Genomic DNA, 18,096 nt, shown 5'->3' on the forward strand with positions numbered 1-18,096 from the left:
GGGGACACTGATCCCTGGTGTTGTGGCTGCGAAATATTTATGCATATTTTAACATTTGGAAAATCGAAGCTGGGTTATTCCTAATATTTGTGCTTCTTTTAATAAAGCTACAACCGATAAAACTACATTAGCTAGGCAGAACTGAGGCAGAAATAACTGGTTTCCATGTCAGGTTTCAGCACAGCTTTTTTTATTGATTTGAAATATTTCTTCCTCCAGAGCTCTAGGGAGCTCCTGAATTCAAATCTAGCGGAACAGCCTCCCTGCATAGGTAAAGCAGCAGCTTCACAAAGGCAGCCCAGCCCGCTCTGTGACAGACAGACAGGAGGCGGGAACAGATTGTCGCTGGATGTCTCCCACAATCGGTGGGGATCTGCTGTGGGGAAATGTGTCAGTCCCTTCCTGAAAGAATCAATCAGCATAGATCAGGCATAATTAATTCTTATGGTATAAGCACAGATTGAATAGACTCAATTGACTATACAGTATTAGATGGGTCTGTAGCAGGGGTGGCCAAACTTGCTTAACATAAGAGCAACATGCAATAAATGTCAGATATTAGAGAGCCGCAAGAAATGAATGTCGGATGTATGAGAGCCGGAAGGAAGGAAAATGGATGCAGGAGAGAGAAGTGGAAAGAAAGCAACTTTAAATTCTCTAAGCCAGGCCAGGCACCTGGAGGGCTCCTATCAGGCTCCCAAGCAACTGGCTCTTGTCAGCTTCCTTCTGCCTCTCTCTTGCTTCCGTCTGCATCTCAACTTGCTTTGCAAGTCTTGCCCAATCGCACAGGAGCTACATTGCAAAACCTCGATCTTCTCCATTGGTTGAGGCTCCTCCCCCTCCTGGTCCCCTGGGGAAGGAAGGAAAGAGCCAGAGCTTCCTTTGCCCAGTTCCCTGGATCCCAGGGGAGAAATACAAAGAAAGCACTTTTAAGACCAACAAGTGCTAATGTTTTAAGCATGTTTTATTTTAAGGCTTAAAAAAAAAATCTTTAGTTGTGTTTGTCTGTGCCCTTTAAAAAGTCTATATCTCTGCTAAAAAAATTGGTAAAGGTCGTCCCCTGTGCAAGCACAGTCATTTTTGACTCTGGGGTGACGTTGCTTTCAGAACGTTTTCACAGTAGACTTTTTTACGGGGTGGTTTGCCATTGCCTTCCCCAGTCCTCTACGCTTTCCCCCCAGCAAGCTGGGGACTCATTCGACCGACCTCGGAAGGACGGAAGGCTGAGTCAACCTGGAGCCGGCTACCTGAATCCAGCTTCCGCTGGAATCGAACTCAGGTCGTGAGCAGAGGGCTACCTAATCTTAAATAGGTACACACATGGCCCCGCCCGACGCGGTCTCATTTATGTCAGATCCAGCCCTCATAGCAAATGAGTTCGACACTCCCTGCTCTAAGCCACTGGTTGGCTTGGCTTGGCAAAACGATTTAAAGAGAGCAATACCTTTTCCAAGCCAGCCAATGGAGCGGTGGGGACTTCAAGAGCCACACAATATATGTGAAAGAGCCACATGTGGCTCCCGAGCCACAGCTTGGGCACTCCTGGTATGTAGTTGGAGAGCCGGTTTGGTGTAGTGGTTAAGTGTGCGGACTCTTATCTGGGAGAACCGGGTTTGATTCCCCACTCCTCCACTTGCACCTGCTGGAATGGCCTTGGGTCAGCCATAGCTCTGGCAGAGGTTGTCCTTGAAAGGGCAGCTGCTGTGAGAGCCCTCTCCAGCCCCACCCACCTCACAGGGTGTCTGTTGTGGGGGAGGAAGGGAAAGGAGATTGTGAGCAGCTCTGAGACTCTTTGGAGTGGAGGGCGGGATATAAATCCAATATCTTCATCTACCTCACAGGGTGTCTGTTGTGGGGGAGAGAAGCTATAGGAGATTGTGAGCCACTCTGAGACTCTTCGGAGTGGAGGGGGGGATATAAATCCAATATCTCTATCTACCTCACAGGGTGTCTGTTGCGGGGGAGGAAGGGAAAGGAGATTGTGAGCCGCTCTGAGACTCTTCGGAGTGGAGGGCGGGATATAAATCCAATATCTCCATCTACCTCACAGGGTGTCTGTTGTGGGGGAGGAAGGTAAAGGAGATTGTGAGCCACTCTGAGACTCCGTCCTTGAAAGGGCAGCTGCTGTGAGAGCCCTCTCCAGCCCCACCCACCTCACAGGGTGTCTGTTGTGGGGAAGAAGGGAAAGGAGATTGTGAGCCTCTCTGAGACTCTTCGGAGTGGAGGGCGGGATATAAATCCAATATCTTCTTCTTCTTCTAGTTTCAGATTTAAGACCAAACTTAATTCTACCCTTACTTGGCAACGGTAATATAGCACAGCGTATCTGAAACCACCTGCCTGGTTTGTTCTACTGCATGGTCTGTTCCTTTTCCTAGACACCAGCATTTCCTACATGACTCGAAGTGAATTTGTGATTGTATCACTGGTCCCAATTTCAAGTATACGCCTGACGAAGCTCTGAGAAACGGTTTTGATTACAGTCTGCTGTAGCGCGCTTCCTTTCCTTTCTGTTGGGACTTTTGGGCCAAGCTTATTTTGAATCCACGAGCAACAGAAGTTAGAGCAAGGCTCTTAAGCATTTTTAAAGCTCCAATGTGGACTTTGGTTTTGGTTCTATTCCTGTTGCACTAAGGTGTGTTTGTTCGAGTCAGCATTGCATGGAACAGTCTGTGCCCAGTAGTGTGATGATTTCAGAATTTTTGCACAAGTATTTCATTGGGTATTTTCCCAATACAGTTTACATTTTGCAGCATTCCGCCGTGAGTATTTGCTTTTGTGCTGGTCTATTGCACGGCTAAGAGCCCCGTGGCGCAGAGTGGTAAAGCTGCAGTACTGCAGTCGGAGGCCCTCTGCTCGTGACCTGAGTTCGATCCCAGCGGAAGCTGGCTTCAGTTAGCCGGCTCCAGATTGACTCAGCCTTCCATCCTTCCGAGGTTGGTAAAATGAGTGCCCAGCTTGCTGGGGGGGGGGGGAGTGTAGATGACTGGGGAAGGCAATGGTAAACCACACCGTAAAAAGTCTGCCGTGAAAACGTTGTGAAAGCAGTGTCACCCCAGAGTCGGAAACGACTGGTGCTTGCACAGGGGACCATCTTTCCTTTTCCTATTTTGAATCCACAAGCAACAGAAGATAGAGCAAGGCTCTTGAGCATTTTTAAAGCTTTACTGTGGACTTTGGTTTTGGTTCTATGCCTGTGGCACTAAGGTGTGTTTGTTCGAGTCAGCGTTGAATGTAACTGTCTCTGCACAGTAGTATAATGATTTCAGGACGGAAGAATTTTTGCACAAGTATTTTGTTGAGTATTTTTACAGCACAGTCTACATTTTGCAGCATTCAGCCGTGAGCATTTGCTTTTGTGCCGGTCTGTTTCACGGCTTCCTCTTGTATATAGCTGAACAAAGCAGGAGTCAAGCGGCACCTTTAAGACCAACCAAGTTTTATTTAGAACGTCAGCTTTCGGGTGCTCTCTAAGCACACTACATCTGACGAGGGGATCAGGTATTGAGGATCTTGTATATGGTGCTTCTGTTCATGACTGCGGTGGAAGGAACGGGGACTGGATTGGACTGGAAAGCGTCAAGTTAACGTTCTTTCTTCTCCATTTGCTTCTGTCTCTCCTCAGGAGGATCGAAGACTGTCTGCAGCCTCTGCCCAGTTCTTCCACCAAGAGATTCTCTCCAGCCAAAAGGAAGCAACATTACATTAACCAGGCTATTCGCAACTCAGACCTCATTCCCAAGGCCAAAGGACGCAAGAGCCTCCAACGGCTGGAGAACAGTAAGAGGCCCATAGATAGAGAGCCGGTTTGGTGTAGTGTTTCAGTGTTTCAGTGCGTGGACTCTTATCTGGGAGAACCGGGTTTGATTCCCCACTCCTCCACTTGCAGCTGTTGAAATGGCCTTGGGTCAGCCAGAGCTGTCTCAGAGCTGTCCTTGTAAGGGCAGCTGCTGTAAGAGCTCTCAGCCCCACCCACCTCACAGGGTGACTGTTGTGGGGGAGGAAGGGAAGGAAGATTGTAGGCTGCTCTGGGACTCTGTCCTTGAAAGGGCAGCTTCTGGGAGAGGTCTCTCAGCCCAACCCACCTCACAGGGTGTCTGTTGTGGGGGAAGAAGGGAAAGGAGATCGTAGGCCGCTCTGGGACTCTGTCCTTAAAAGGGCAGCTTCTGGGAGAGCTCTCTCAGCCCCACACACCTCACAGGGTGTCTGTTGTGTGGGAAGAAGGGAAAGGAGATTGTAGGCCGCTCTGGGACTCTGTCCTTGAAAGGGCATCTTCTGGGAGAGCCCTCTCAGTCTCACCCACCTCACAGGGTATCTGTTGTGGGGCAGGAAGGGAAAGAAGATTGTAGGCCGCTCTGGGACTCTGTCCTTGAAAGGGCATCTTCTGGGAGAGCTCTCTCAGCCCCACACACCTCACAGGGTGTCTGTTGTGGGGGAAGAAGGGAAAGGAGATTGTAGGCCGCTCTGGGACTCTGTCCTTGAAAGGGCAGCTTCTGGGAGAGGTCTCTCAGCCCCACCCACCTCCCAGGGTGTCAATTTCGGGGGGAGGAAGTAAAAGGAGATTGTAGGCCACTCTGAGCTCCTGTCCTTGAAAGGGCAGCTTCTGGGAGTGCTCTCTCAGCCCACCTGCCTTGTAAGCTCTTGGAGGACTGGCTACATCAGGGGGGTGGGGCCTTATAAGCAAAGTTGCTCCTGCTAGAATTCCACCCCTGGTCACTGGCAAAATCTCAAGCCAGCCTACGAGGGCGAAGGGGGGGTTTCAGTCCACCAGTAAGGTTGGGCAGCATTGTGTTCATTTGTCTCAGGGCTTTTTATTTTTGGAGCAGGAACTCCTTTGCATATTAGGCCACACCCCGTGATGTGGACAATCCTTCTGGAGCTTCCAGTAGGCCCTGTGCAAAGAGCCCCGTAAGCTCTTGGAGGATTGGCTGGCTCAGGGGCACATGGCCTAATAATCAGGGCTTTTTTTTGTAGCAGGGGCTCCTTTGCATATTAAGCCACACCCCCTTGATGTAGCCAATCCTCCAAGAGCTTACAGTAGGCCCTGGAAGAAGAGCCACCTTTCAAAGAGTCAAGCCCATATTTCCTTGGCTAACTTCCCCTCCCCTCCAATATAATTTTATTATTTTAACAAGCAGTACAATAAATGCTGTATGGGTTGCAGTTTGCAGTCAAAACGGTAGCTAACAAACAATGAGAGTAATAGCAGTCCGTACGTTTGCTTTTTTCTTTTTGGAAGAGTATTAAGCTTCTATTGAGAACGTATAAATGGAAAACGTGAGTAGAGTGTTTACAAATATTTAGGAATTGAAAAATTAAAAGAAAAATAAGAAATGCAGTTGTTGACTTTGGTACAGTTATATTGCAGGGATGGCAAATGGTAGCTCTCCAGATGTTTTTTTGCCTACAACTCCCATCAGTCCCAGGCAGCATGGCCAATGGCTGGGGCTGATGGGAGTTGTAGGCAAAAAAACATCTGGAGAGCTACCATTGGCCACCCCTGTCCTATATCTTCTCCCCCCACAACAAACACCCTGTGAGGTGGATGGGACTGAGAGAGCTCTCCCAGAAGCTGTCCTTTCAAGGACAACTCCTATGAGAGCTATGGCTGACCCAAGGCCATTCAGCAGCTGCAGGTGGAGGAGTGGGGGAATCAAACCTGGTTCTCCCAGATAAGAGTCCGCGCACTTAACAACTACCCAGGGGTGGCCAACGGTAGCTCTCCAGATGTTTTTCGCCTACAACTCCCATTGGCCCCAGCCAGCATGGCCAATGGCCGGGGCTGATGGGAGTTGTAGGCAAAAACGTCTGGAGAGCTACCGTTGGCCACCCCTGTTATATTGCATTAGGTTTTTTATCCTTGGCTAACTTTTACATTTTTTTTTCCCATTTGTCCCCAGCCCGGTATCTTATGACTCTTCTGGAACGGGATGATTACGCCACCGAAGAGAGGGAACCAGCTCATCCAGCTACCCCAAGCATTTTCTCAGAAGCATGCAACAATGAGTCGTATATGAGGGTACGTGCGCTCTCTTGGTGCTGCATATCAGATCTGCTGTCAGGAAGCTCCCCCACACCCGGTTTTCAACCTGACCCCCCTCCACACCTCCCAACTTATATGCTTACCTCTGAGACTTGAAACTTGCTGTGTTTAAAACCCACCTGCTACAGAGCCAGTTTGGTGTAGTGGTTAAGTGTGCAGACTCTTATCTGGGAGAACCAAGTTTGATTCCCCACTCCTCCACTTGCACCTGCTGGAATGGCCTTGGGTCAGCCATTGCTCTCGCAGGAGTTGTCCTTGAAAGGGCAGCTTCTGGGAGAGCCCTCTCAGCCCTACCTGCCTCACAGGGTGTCTGTTGTGGGGGAGGAGAGGAAAAGAGATTGTAGGCCGCTCTGAGCCTCTGTCCTTGAAAGGGCAGCTTCTGGGAGAGCTCTCTCAGCCCCACCTGCCTCACAGGGTGTCTGTTGTGGGGGAAAAAGGGAAAGGAGATTGTAGGCTGCTCTGAACCTCTGTCCTTGAAAGGGCAGCTTCTGGGAGAGCTCTCTCAGCCCCACCCGCCTCGCAGGGTGTCTGCTGTGGGGGAAGAAGGGAAAGGAGATTGTGAGCCGCTCTGAGCCTCTGTCCTTGAAAGGGCAGCTTCTGGGAGAGCTCTCTTAACCCCACCTGCCTCACAGGGTGTCTGTTGTGGGGGAGGAAGGGAAAGGAGATTGTAGGCCGCTCTGAGCCTCTGTCCTTGAAAGGTCAGCTTCTGGGAGAGCTCTCTCAGCCCCACCCGCCTCACATGGTGTCTGTTGTGGGGGAGGAAGGGAAATGAGATTGTAGGCCGCTCTGAGACTCTTTCCTTGAAAGGTCAGCTTCTGGGAGAGCTCTCTCAGCCCCACCCGCCTCACATGGTGTCTGTTGTGGGGGAGGAAGGGAAAGGAGATTGTAGGCCGCTCTGAGCCTCTGTCCTTGAAAGGTCAGCTTCTGGGAGAGCTCTCTCAGCCCCACCTGCCTCACAAGGTTTCTGTTGTGGGGGAAGAAGGGAAAGGAGATTGTAGGCCGCTCTGAGACTCTGTCCTTGAAAGGTCAGCTTCTGGGAGAGCTCTCTCAGCCCCACCCGCCTCACATGGTGTCTGTTGTGGGGGAGGAAGGGAAAGGAGATTGTAGGCCGCTCTGAGACTCTGTCCTTGAAAGGATAGCTTCTGGGAGAGCTCTCTCAGCCCCACCTGCCTCACAAGGTTTCTGTTGTGGGGGAAGAAGGAAAAGGAGATTGTGACTGCTCTGAGCCTCTGTCCTTGAAAGGGCAGCTTCTGGGAGAGCTCTCTTAGCCCCACCTGCCTCACAGGGTGTCTGTTGTGGGGGAAAGAGATAAAGGAGATTGTAAGCCGCTCTGAGATTCTGATTCAGAGAGAAGGGCGGGGTATAAATCTGCAGTCTTCTTCTCCTCCTCTTCCTCCTTCCCCCCCTCTTGGTTTTGCAGCCGTAAAGATGGGACCAAAATGCCTGGCGGCCACAATATCCCTTTCTGGCTTCCTTTGCTGGAGGACTCTATGGTGTGCCCTGCAGGTGGGTGATTCAACAGTGGATGCAGGATCTGTGTTGAGTCATTCCTCCTGCTTCCTGCCCATCCAGTTTTCTTCCCCGGAACAAAGTGCCCCAGAAAATGAGTCAATATTGACACGTTCTTTTTTTAAATTCAAAACAACCTCGATATGAAGCCAAAGTGCAGCTTGTGTGGGGAGGAAGTGGCTTGCACAGATTTGCCATAAGAGGTGTTATTTTTCTTATGATCTCATTCATGGCAGATGCTGCTGGCCATGGTGACTAAAGGGAACCTCCACAATCAGAGGCAGTCCATCTCTAAACGCCAGATCTGGGAGTCAGCATGAGAGGAGATGCCCTGTTTGTTGACCACTGAGAAGTGTGGTGCTGGACTAGATGGACCACTGGCCTGGTCCAGCAAGGCTCTTGTGTGCTCATCTATAATTACTGTGTCACATCATAAGCTGCTTTTTAAAATTAAGAACATAAGAGAAGGCATGTTAGATGCCAATGGCCCATCCAGTCCAACGCTCTGTGTTGCACAGTGGCCAAAGAACCAGGCGCCATCGGGAGGTCCATCAGTGGGGCCAGGACACTAGAAGCCCTCCCATTGTTGCCACCCTCCCCAGCACCAAGAATACAGAGCATCACTGCCCCAGACATAAGAACATAAGAGAAGCCATGTTGGATCAGGCCAATGGCCTATCCAGTCCAACACTCTGTGTCACATAAGAACATAAGAGAAGCCATGTTGGATCAGGCCAGTGGCCCACCCAGTCCAACACTCTGTGTCACATACGAACCGAAGAGAAGCCATGTTGGATCAGGCCAATGGCCCCTCCAGTTCAACACTCTGTGTCACATAAGAACATAAGAGAAGCCATGTTGGATCAGGCCAATGGCCTATCCAGTCCAACACTCTGTGTCACATAAGAACAGAAGAGAAGCCATGTTGGATCAGGCCAGTGGCCCACCCAGTCCAACACTCTGTGTCACATAAGAACATAAGAGAAGCCATGTTGGATCAGGCCAATGGCCTATCCAGTCCAACACTCTGTGTCACATGAGAACATAAGAGAAGCCATGTTGGATCAGGCCAGTGGCCCACCCAGTCCAACACTCTGTGTCACTTAAGAACATAAGAGAAGCCATGTTGGATCAGGCCAATGGCCTATCCAGTCCAACACTCTGTGTCACATAAGAACATAAGAGAAGCCATGTTGGATCAGGCCAGTGGCCCATCCAGTCCAACACTCTGTGCCACACAGTGGCCAAAAAACCCAGGTGCCATCAGGGTGTCCACCAGTGGGGCCAGGACACTAGAAGCCCTCTCACTGTGCACCCCCTCCCAAGCACCAAGAATACAGAGCATCACTGCCCAGAGCATCAACAGAAGTATAGTGTCCAGATCACGTGATGTGATGGTATCGCTTTACTCTGCGCTGGTAAGACCTCACCTGGAGTCTTGTGTTCAGTTTTGGGCACCACATTTTAAGAAGGATCTAGACAAGCTGGAACGGGTCCAGAGGAGGGTGACGAAGATGTGAGGGGTCTGGAGACCAAGTCCTATGAGGAAAGGTTGAAGGAGATGGGGATGTTTAGCCTGGAGAGGAGGTGGCTGAGAGGTGATAGGATCACCATCTTCAAGTACTTGAAGGTCATATAGAGGATGCTGTGGAATTGTTTTCTGTGGCCCTGGAAGGTAGGACCAGAACCAGTGGGTTGAGATTAAATCAGAAGAGTTTCCGGCTCAACATTAGGAAGAACTTCCTGACCGTTACAGCGATTCCTCAGTGGAACAGGCTTCCTCGGGAGGTGGTGGGCTCTCCTTTCTTGGAGGTTTTTAAACAGAGGCTAGATGGCCATCTGACAGCAATGAAGATCATGTGAATTTAGTGGGGAAGTGTTTGTGAGTTTCCTGAAAGGGGTTGGACTAGATGACTCTAGACGTCTTTTCTAACTCTATGATTCTATGAAGCCATGTTGGATTAGGCGAATGGCCCATCCAGTCCAACACTCTGTGTCACACAGTGGCCCAAAAACCAGGTGCCATCAGGAGGTCCACCAGTGGGGCCAGGACACTAGAAGCCCTTCCACTGTTGCCCCCCCAAGCACCAAGAATACAGAGCATCACTGCCCCAGACCGGGGGGGTCCAACAATACGCTGTGGCTAATAGCCACTGATGGACCTCTGCTCCAGATGTTTATCCAATCCCCTCTTAAAGCTGGCTATGCTTAATCACCCTTTGGGTGAAGAGGGACTTCCTTTTATCAGTTCTAACCCGACTGCTCAGCAGTTTCATCGAATGCCCACGAGTTCTCGTATTGTGAGAAAGGGAGAAAAGTACTTCTTCCTCTACCTTCTCTATCCCCTGCAGAATCTTGTCAACTTCTCTCTTGTCACCCCTCAGCCTACATTTCTCCAAGCTAAAGAGCCCCAAGCGTTTTAACCTTTCCTCACAGGGAAAGTGTTCCAACCCTTCAATCATTCGAGTTGCTCTTTTTTGCCCTTTTTCAATTGATTGGGGTGGGGGGGAGAAATTTGGTTTTATTGCTTTCATTGTCATTTCTGAGTGGCCTGCAATCTCCTTTCCCTTCCTCCCGCATAACAGACACCCGGTGAGGTAGGTGGGGCTGAGAGAGCTCTCCCAGCAGCTGTCCTTTCAAGGATAGAGTCTCAGAGCGGCCTACAATCTCTTTTCCCTTCCTCTCCCACAACAGACACCCTGTGAGGTGAACGGGGCTCAGAGAGCTCTCCCAGAAGCTGACCTTTCAAGGACAGAGTCTCAGAGTGGCCTACAATCTCCTTTCCCTTCCTCCCCCACAACAGACACCCTGTGAGGCGGGTGGGGCTGAGAGAGCTGTCACAGCAGCTGCCCTTCAAGGACAACCTCTGTCAGAGCTATGGCTGACCCAAGGCCATTCCAGCAGGTGCAAGGGGAGGAGTGGGGAATCAAACCCAGTTCTCCCAGATAAGCAGGGCTTTTTTTGAGCAGGAACACCCAGGAACGCAGTTCCGGCTGGCTTGGTGTCAGGGGGTGGGGGAGGGAAATTGCTGCTGGGCACTCCATTATGCCCTGTGGAGATCGATTCCCATTGGGTGTAATGGAAAATTGATCTGTGGGTATCTCCAGAGGGGCTGTTTTTTTGAGATAGAGGCACCAGAATTTTAGCAGAATTTCACCTGATATGCAAATGAGTTCCTTCTGGGCTTTTCCTACAAAGAACCGTGTGTGGAAATGGCGACATCACGAGGTGTGGCTTAATATGCAAATAAGTTCCTGCTGGGCTTTTTCTACCAAAAAAGACCTGCAGATAAGAGTCCGCGCACTTAATCACTACACCAAACTAGCAACAGAGACACATTAAAAAAACCCCCATTAAATGCTGATAGATGCAATGATCAATAATAACGCAGCTTCCTATTCACCTTGAGGTTGTCTTTCCAAAACATGTTGCCAAGCTGACAAATGAACATGTTTGAGCCGGGTTCACAGGAACCAAAGAAGGAGTTCTCCAGATGGCTGTCTGAAGCTATAATGGAGCGTTGCCTTTGCCGCTGTTAGCGCAGATGATAACCAAGGTGGTGGGCATTGGGGGAGGGGAGGAAGAGAGTTGACCCAGGGTTGCATCTAGAGTTGCCAAGTCTGACTCAAGAAATGTCTGGGGACTTTGGGGGGTGGAGCCAGGAGCAAAAGTGCGACAAGCACGATTGAACTCCAAAGGGAGTTGTGGCACTCACATTCAAAAGGGCTGTGCTCCTTTTAAATGCCTTCCTTCCACTGGAAATGATGAAGGGGAGGGGCACCTTCCTTGGGGGGCTCATAGAATTGGACCCCCTGGTCCAACCCTTTTGAAACTTGGAGGGTGTTTTGAGGAGAGGCTCCGGATGCTATGCTGAAATTCTGGTGCCCCTATCTCAAAAAAAACAGCCCCTCTGGAGATATCCACAGATCAGTTTTCCATTACACTCAATGGGAATCTCCATAGGGAATGATGGAGTGCCCAGCAGCAATTTCCCTCCCCCACCCCCGCTTCCTGAGGACCCTGAAGCGGGGGGAGGGTCTCCAAACCGGGGGATCCCCTGCCCCCACCTGGGGATTGGCAACCCTAGTTGCATCCCGTGACATGCTGTGTCTCTTGCCTAGATCTGGAACGATTTTGTGAACCGCTCCGGAGAAGAGCAGGAGCGAATGATCTCATATTTGGAGCAGAAGGCCACCAAGAAGCGGAGGAGCAAGTTGCCCGACAGAGCCGAGGATAACTGGAAAGGTACTGCGATGGGGAATTCGGAATGGCCCCAACTGCGCTTCTTGCTCTGTACCAGGGGTGGCCAAGCTGTGACTCAGGAGCCACGTATGACTCTTTCACACATACTGTGTGGCTCTCAAAGCCCCCACTGCCCCGTCAGCTGGCTGGGAGGAGGGATTTCTGTCTAAATCACTTCTCCAAGCCAAGCCAACCGTCAGCTTGGAGAATGCATTTAAAGTTAAAGTTGCTTTCTTTCCACCTCTCCCTCCCCATCTATTTCCTTCCTTCCTTCCTTCCTGCGGGATTCCAGAACAGTCCCAGATAAGGTATATAATGGGGGTGGCCAAACTGTGGCTCAGGAGTCACATGTGACTCGTTCACAGATATTGTGCAGCTCTTGAAGCCCCCGCCACCCCATTGACTGGCTTGGAAAAGGCATTTCTTTCTTTAAATCATTTTTTCAAGCCAAACCAACCAGGGGCTTAGAGAATGAATTTAAAGTTATAGTTGCTTTCTTTCCACCTCTCCCTCCCCCATCTATTTTCCTTCCTTCCTCCCTCCTCCCTTCCCTCCTTTCCTTCCTCCCCTCCTCCCTCCCTCCCTCCCTTTCTTCCCACCTTCCTCCCCTCCTCCCTTCCCTCCCTCCCTCCCTTCCTTCTTCCCTCCCTCCCTTCCTCCCCTCCCTCTCTCCCTCCCTCCCTTCCTTCCCTCCTTCCTCCCCTCCCTCCCTTCCCTCCCTCCCTCCCTTCCTTCCTTCCTTCCCTTCATCCCCTCCTCTCTTCCCTCCCCTCCCTCCCTCTCTCCCTCCCTCCCTTCCTTCCCTCCTTCCTCCCCTCCTCCCTTCCCTCCCTCCCTCCCTTCCTTCCTTCTTCCCTTCATCCCCTCCTCTCCTTCCTTCCTTCCTTCCTTCCTTCCTTCCTTCCTTCCTTCCTTCCTTCCTTCCTTCCCTCCTTCCTCCCCTCCTCCCTTCCCTCCCTCCCTTCCTTCCTTCTTCCCTTCATCCCCTCCTCTCTTCCCTCCCTCCCTTCCTTCCTTCCTTCCTTCCTTCCTTCCTTCCTTCCTTCCTTCCTTCCTTCCTTCCTTCCTTCCTTCCTTCCTTCCTTCCTCCCTCCCTCCCTCCCTCCCTTCCTCCCCTCCCTCCTTTCCTCCCTCCCTCCCTTCCTTCCTCCCTCCTTTCCTCCCTCCCTCCCCTCCCTCCTTTCCTCCTTTCCTCCCTCCCCTCCCTCCTTTCCTCCCTCCCTCCCTCCCTTCCTCCCTCCCTCCCGGCTCTCTGACATTTATTCTATATGGCTCTTACGTTAAGCAAGTTTGGCCACCCCTGGTATATTACCTGTGGCACCTGTGCAATCTTTAGTTTTGACACTTCCTTGGAAGTGTCTACATTCTGTCTATCAAATAAAGGACTTCCCCAGACAACCCGGAGAGCATCTTTTATTGAGGATAGCAGCAGAGCTGACGTAGGCTCCGCTTCTGACACCACTTCTTGTTTGCATTTCTCGGTTTTCTTAAAGCGCTCTTTTGCTTCTGTGACAGGAGCAGAGAGAACAATAGCTCAGGGGTCATAAACCCATGCGAGATCTCGCTATTTAACAGGCTGGAAAATAGGGTTTTCCCCCCTTTTCTTCCTTTCCTCTACAGAACACCTTGCGTACACGCCTAAAGAATGTTTCCAGCGCATCAGCCGACGGCTGCGCATGACCCTGAAGCGTGGCCGGATCCCCACGGTAGGTTCCCAGATGGGGGGGCGGGGTGAGGGAGAAATGTCCCCTTCGTTTCAAGAGAGGGAATTGTCTTGAGTTAGTTGGAGGAGATGGCTTTCAAATCCAACTTGCTGATTAAGCATAGTCCTCATCTGTAAGGTTTGGTGCAGTGGTGAAGTGCGCGGACTCTTATCTGGGAGAACCAGGTTTGATTCCCCCACTTCTCCACATGCACCTGCTGGTGTGACCTTTGGTCAGCCACAAATTCTCTCTAGCGAAACTATAGGATCTTAGCGTACAGCTGTGTAAATAAAAAACCGCTAAGAGACACCATGAATTTTAAACAAGACAGTGTAATGTAGAAATATATACGTACATGTCGTATTCAATTGTTATACAATAGTCAAAAAATAGTCATGTATGTATGATGCGTATGTATATACATATGTGTATATGTATGTATATATTTCTAGTTCCAGTGATAAATAAGCCTCCAAACTGAAGAAAGACGGATGAAACGTCTTGATATCTGAAACAGACGTCTTTGGAAGGGCTTCTTTTAGTTCCATGAATTAAATGGTGGAATATTGTTACTCCTTTGTGATTGGAAAGACTGTTTTTGAACTGTCTTCTCTGAATATCTTTTTGCTACATATTCTTATTTATTTGAAGGTCTTTGTGCAAGCTTGGTCAGAACACCACTGATCTCTACATTACACTGTCTGGTTGTTTAAAAGTTATGGTGTCCTCTGAGCGGTTTTTAATTCACACAAGTTCTCTCTAGGCAGTTCTGGAAGAGCTCTCTCAGCCCCACCCACCTCACACAGCGTCTGTTGTGGGGAGGGGAAGGGAAAGGAGATTGGTGAGCCGTTCTGAGGGCAGGGTATAAATCCAATCCCTTCTCTTCTTTTCTTCTTCTACAGAGAAAGGTGCCAGATCTTTTTTGGCTCCGCTCTTGTGCTTTGAAGGAAAGAAAAGTTAGCTGAATTTTTGTATCATTATTATTAAAGTAGTGACGCAAACAGAGCCCCGTGGCGCAGAGTGGTAAAGCTGCAGTATTGCAGTCCAAGCTCTGCTCCCGACCTGCAGAAGCTGGGTTCAGGTCGCCGGCTCAAGGTTGACTCAGCCTTCCATCCTTCTGAGGTGGTAGAATAAGGACCCAGCTTGCTGGGGGGAAAGTGTAGACGACAATGGCAGTGGCAAACCACCCCGTTAAAAAAGTCTGCTGTGAAAACGTCATGATGCGACGTCACCCCAGAGTCAGAAACGACTGGCGCTTGTGATGTAAACACCACTTGTGACGCAAACACCACATATTTAGTCTCAGTTCATCTGATTATTGCACAACTAGAAAGGCTTACACAGATCAGGGTTTTATTGTAAGAGCCACTCGTGGAACTAGTAAACCGACGCTGCGATGGTGGGGAAAAAATAACCCTTGTAATCTATACGTCTCAGGGCTCATTTTCTAGCAGGAGATCCTTTGCATATGAGGCCTACACCCTCCTGATGTAGGCAATCCTCCAAGAGCTTACAGGGCTCTTAGTACTGAGCCTGCTGCAAGCTCTTGGAGGATTGGCTGCATCAGGAGGGTGTGGCCTAATATGCAAAGGAGCCCCTGCTACAAAATGAGTCCCTCGTCTAAATCTGAACGTGGCCGAAGAACACAGGTCAATAAATCTGAACAGGAGGGCCTGATACGGATAGCCCAGGCAAACCTTGATCTCGACAGATCTTGGAAGCTAAGCAGGTTTAACCCTGGCAAGGACTTGGATGGGAGACCTCCAAGGAATACCGGGAGTTGGGAGGGCAGGGGCAGGCTTTATTCAGCCACCTCTCTGAATATCCTCCAGGCCACCAGTAGGGGTCAGTCACCAGAAGTCGCCATGACTTCCAAGTGCAGAGGCACACACACCATAAGAGAAGCCATATTGGATCAGCCCAACGGCTCATCCAGTCCAACACTCTATGTCTAACTGTGGCTAAAAACCCAGGTGCCATCAGGAGGTTCATCAGTGGGGTCAGGACACTAGTAGCCCCCTCTCACTGTTGCCCCCCCCCCCCAAAACACCAGGAATACAGAACATCACTGCCCCAGACATAAGAACCTAAGAGAAGCCATGTTGGATCAGGCCAATGGCCCATCCAATCCAACACTCTGTGTCACACAGTGGCCAAAGAAACCAGATGCCATTAGGAGGTCCGCCAGTGGAGCCAGGGCACTAGAAGCCCTCCCGCTGTGCCCCCCCCCCAGCACCAAGAATACAGAGCATCACTTGCCCCAGGCAGAGAGTTCCATCTATAGCAGGGGTAGGGAATGTTGGCTCTCCAGATGATTTTTTGCCTACAACTCCCATCAGCCCCAGCCATTGGCCATTCTAGCTGGGGCTGATGGGAGTTTTAGGCAGAAAACATCTGGAGAGCCAACGTTCCCTACCCCTGATCTAATAGCCACTAATGGACCTCTGCTCCAGATGTTTATCCAATCCCCTCTCGAAGCTGGCTATGCCTGTAGCCACCACCACGTCCTGTAGCAGTGAATTCTACGTGTTAATCACCCTTTGGATGAAGAAGGACTTCCTTTTATCCAATACTTCCTTTTATAAATAAATAATAAATTTATTTATTTGTGGCTATATTAATTAATAAGTATTTATTTATTTATAAATAAATATACATTGAATAAAATAGATCTGAGCCAGAGGATCAGTTACACCCTCTCTGTCTAGCCCTACCTTACAGGCTTGTTGTGAGGTTAAAATAGAGAAGAGGAAAATGATGTCAGCCGCCATGTGTCCCCCCCACCACCACCCCCTTGGGGAGACAGCTGGGGTAGAAACGAAGTCGATAAATCAGTGCTGGGTGGCGAGTCTCATGAATTTGAGCTGCTGGGTGGGAAAACGTGATGTGCCACGGTTGAACCCTGTGAACGAATCCTGGACACACAGAGCCCTGCTCCGATCCGGAAAGGACAGTTTGTCACCAGTCCTGGAGTTGCTGTTCTGTGAGGGCCGGCACAGACGTTTGTCTTAAAGAACAGCCGAACCAACCAAGGGGATTGTGTAAAACCGCAGAAACAAAAAGCCAAAGCCCACGGTCCCTAACTGCGCTTTTAACAAAGCGGGAGTCAAGGAGCACCTTTAAGGCCAGCAAAGTTTTATTGAGAAGGTAAGCCTTCGTGTGCTCCGAGCAGACTTCCTCAGACAATCGTAAGGAATGTCAAGCAGTCCTCAATGTTGGGAAAGCGGGCTGTAGGTTAGTGGGCAGAGTCATGGAAATGCTTTTTAGCAGACTAAAAGAATCACGAGTTGGGGTCTGGGGTTTGTTAGTTAGTGTGAACTGGGCCGAAACTACAACAAAAGGGTGATATGAAGCAGATTGATGTCCATGCACTAAACCCATCAGTTATCCTGAAGTGAAGTGCAAGAAAACAGAGTCTGTTCTAATGTTTTTGTTGTTCAGTCTCTGGGTTAAAGTGAAGGCATGGGTTTAGGGTTGCCAAGTCCAATTCAAGAAATATCTGGGGACTTTGGGGGTGGAGCCAGGAAATATTAGGGATGGAGCCAGGAGCAAGGTGTGACAAGCATAATTGAACACAGGGAGTTCTGGCCATCACATTTAAAAGGGCCACACACCTTTTTAAATGCCTTCTTTCCATAGGAAAATATGGAGAGAGGCACCTTCTTTTGGGGCTCATAGAATTGGACCCCCTGGTCTAAACTTTTTGAAACCTGGGGGGTATTTTGGGGAGAGGCACTGGATGCTATACTGAAAGTTTGGTGCCTCTACCTCAGAAAACAGCCCCCCCAGAGCCCCAGATACCCGTGGATCAATTCTCCATTATTTCTTATGGGAATAAATCTCCATAATAGAGTTCCCAGCAGAAATTTCCCTCTCCCCCACACCTTTCTGATGACCCTGAAGCAGGGGGAGGGCCTCCAAACTGGGGAATCCCCTGCCCCCACCTGGGGATTGGCAACCCAACATGGATTACTTAGAGGTTAGATTTAAACATGCAACACACATATAAAGGGATACTGGCTGTTTATCTCATTACATATACTAACCCATCTTCCACTATATTTTAATGTATTCTTTTTTCTAATGGTAAACTAGAATTACGTTTATATGTGTGTTATATGTTTAAATATAACCTCTAAATAACCCGTGCCTTCGTTTTAACCCAGACTGAACAACAGAAACATTACAACAGGCTCTCTTTTCTTGCACTTCACTTCAGGATAACTGATGGGTTTAGTACATGGACATCAATCTCCTTTATATCACCTTTTTGTTGTTGTTTCGGCCCAGTTAACACTAACAAACACCAGACCCCAACTTGTGTCTCTTTCAGTCTGCTAAAAAACATTTCCATGGCTCTGCATACTAACCCACAGCCCACTTTCTCTATATTTAGGACTGCTTGCCGTTCTACTCTATAGTGTGCTTAGAGCACACGAAAGCTGACATTCTGAATCAAACTTTGTTGGTCTTAAAGGTGCGACTGGATTCCTGCTTTGTTCTACTGCTTCAGATCAGCACGGCTGCCCATCTGGAGCTTTGCACTTTTTACAGACTTTTAAAGTCAGCACCTTTTGGCTTGACTTGACGTAGAAACTG

The 18,096-nt window shown here is 49.6% G+C and overlaps 1 protein-coding gene across 1 annotated transcript in view; it reads left to right on the forward strand.

Moving 5' to 3' along the window:
• The window catches only part of R3HDM4 (R3H domain containing 4), a 30,292-nt gene that overhangs the window by 5,249 nt on the left and 6,947 nt on the right, over nucleotides 1-18,096 (forward strand). Inside the window, exons 2-5 of the mRNA XM_060233133.1 lie at nucleotides 3,626-3,780; nucleotides 5,901-6,019; nucleotides 11,674-11,797; nucleotides 13,415-13,500. Coding sequence (XP_060089116.1) covers nucleotides 3,626-3,780; nucleotides 5,901-6,019; nucleotides 11,674-11,797; nucleotides 13,415-13,500 — 484 coding nt within the window. The remainder of the gene's footprint in view (nucleotides 1-3,625; nucleotides 3,781-5,900; nucleotides 6,020-11,673; nucleotides 11,798-13,414; nucleotides 13,501-18,096) is intronic.

Source organism: Heteronotia binoei, chromosome 2 (genome assembly GCF_032191835.1).
Source record: "Heteronotia binoei isolate CCM8104 ecotype False Entrance Well chromosome 2, APGP_CSIRO_Hbin_v1, whole genome shotgun sequence".
In the NCBI taxonomy this organism is placed as follows: Eukaryota; Metazoa; Chordata; class Lepidosauria; order Squamata; family Gekkonidae; genus Heteronotia; species Heteronotia binoei.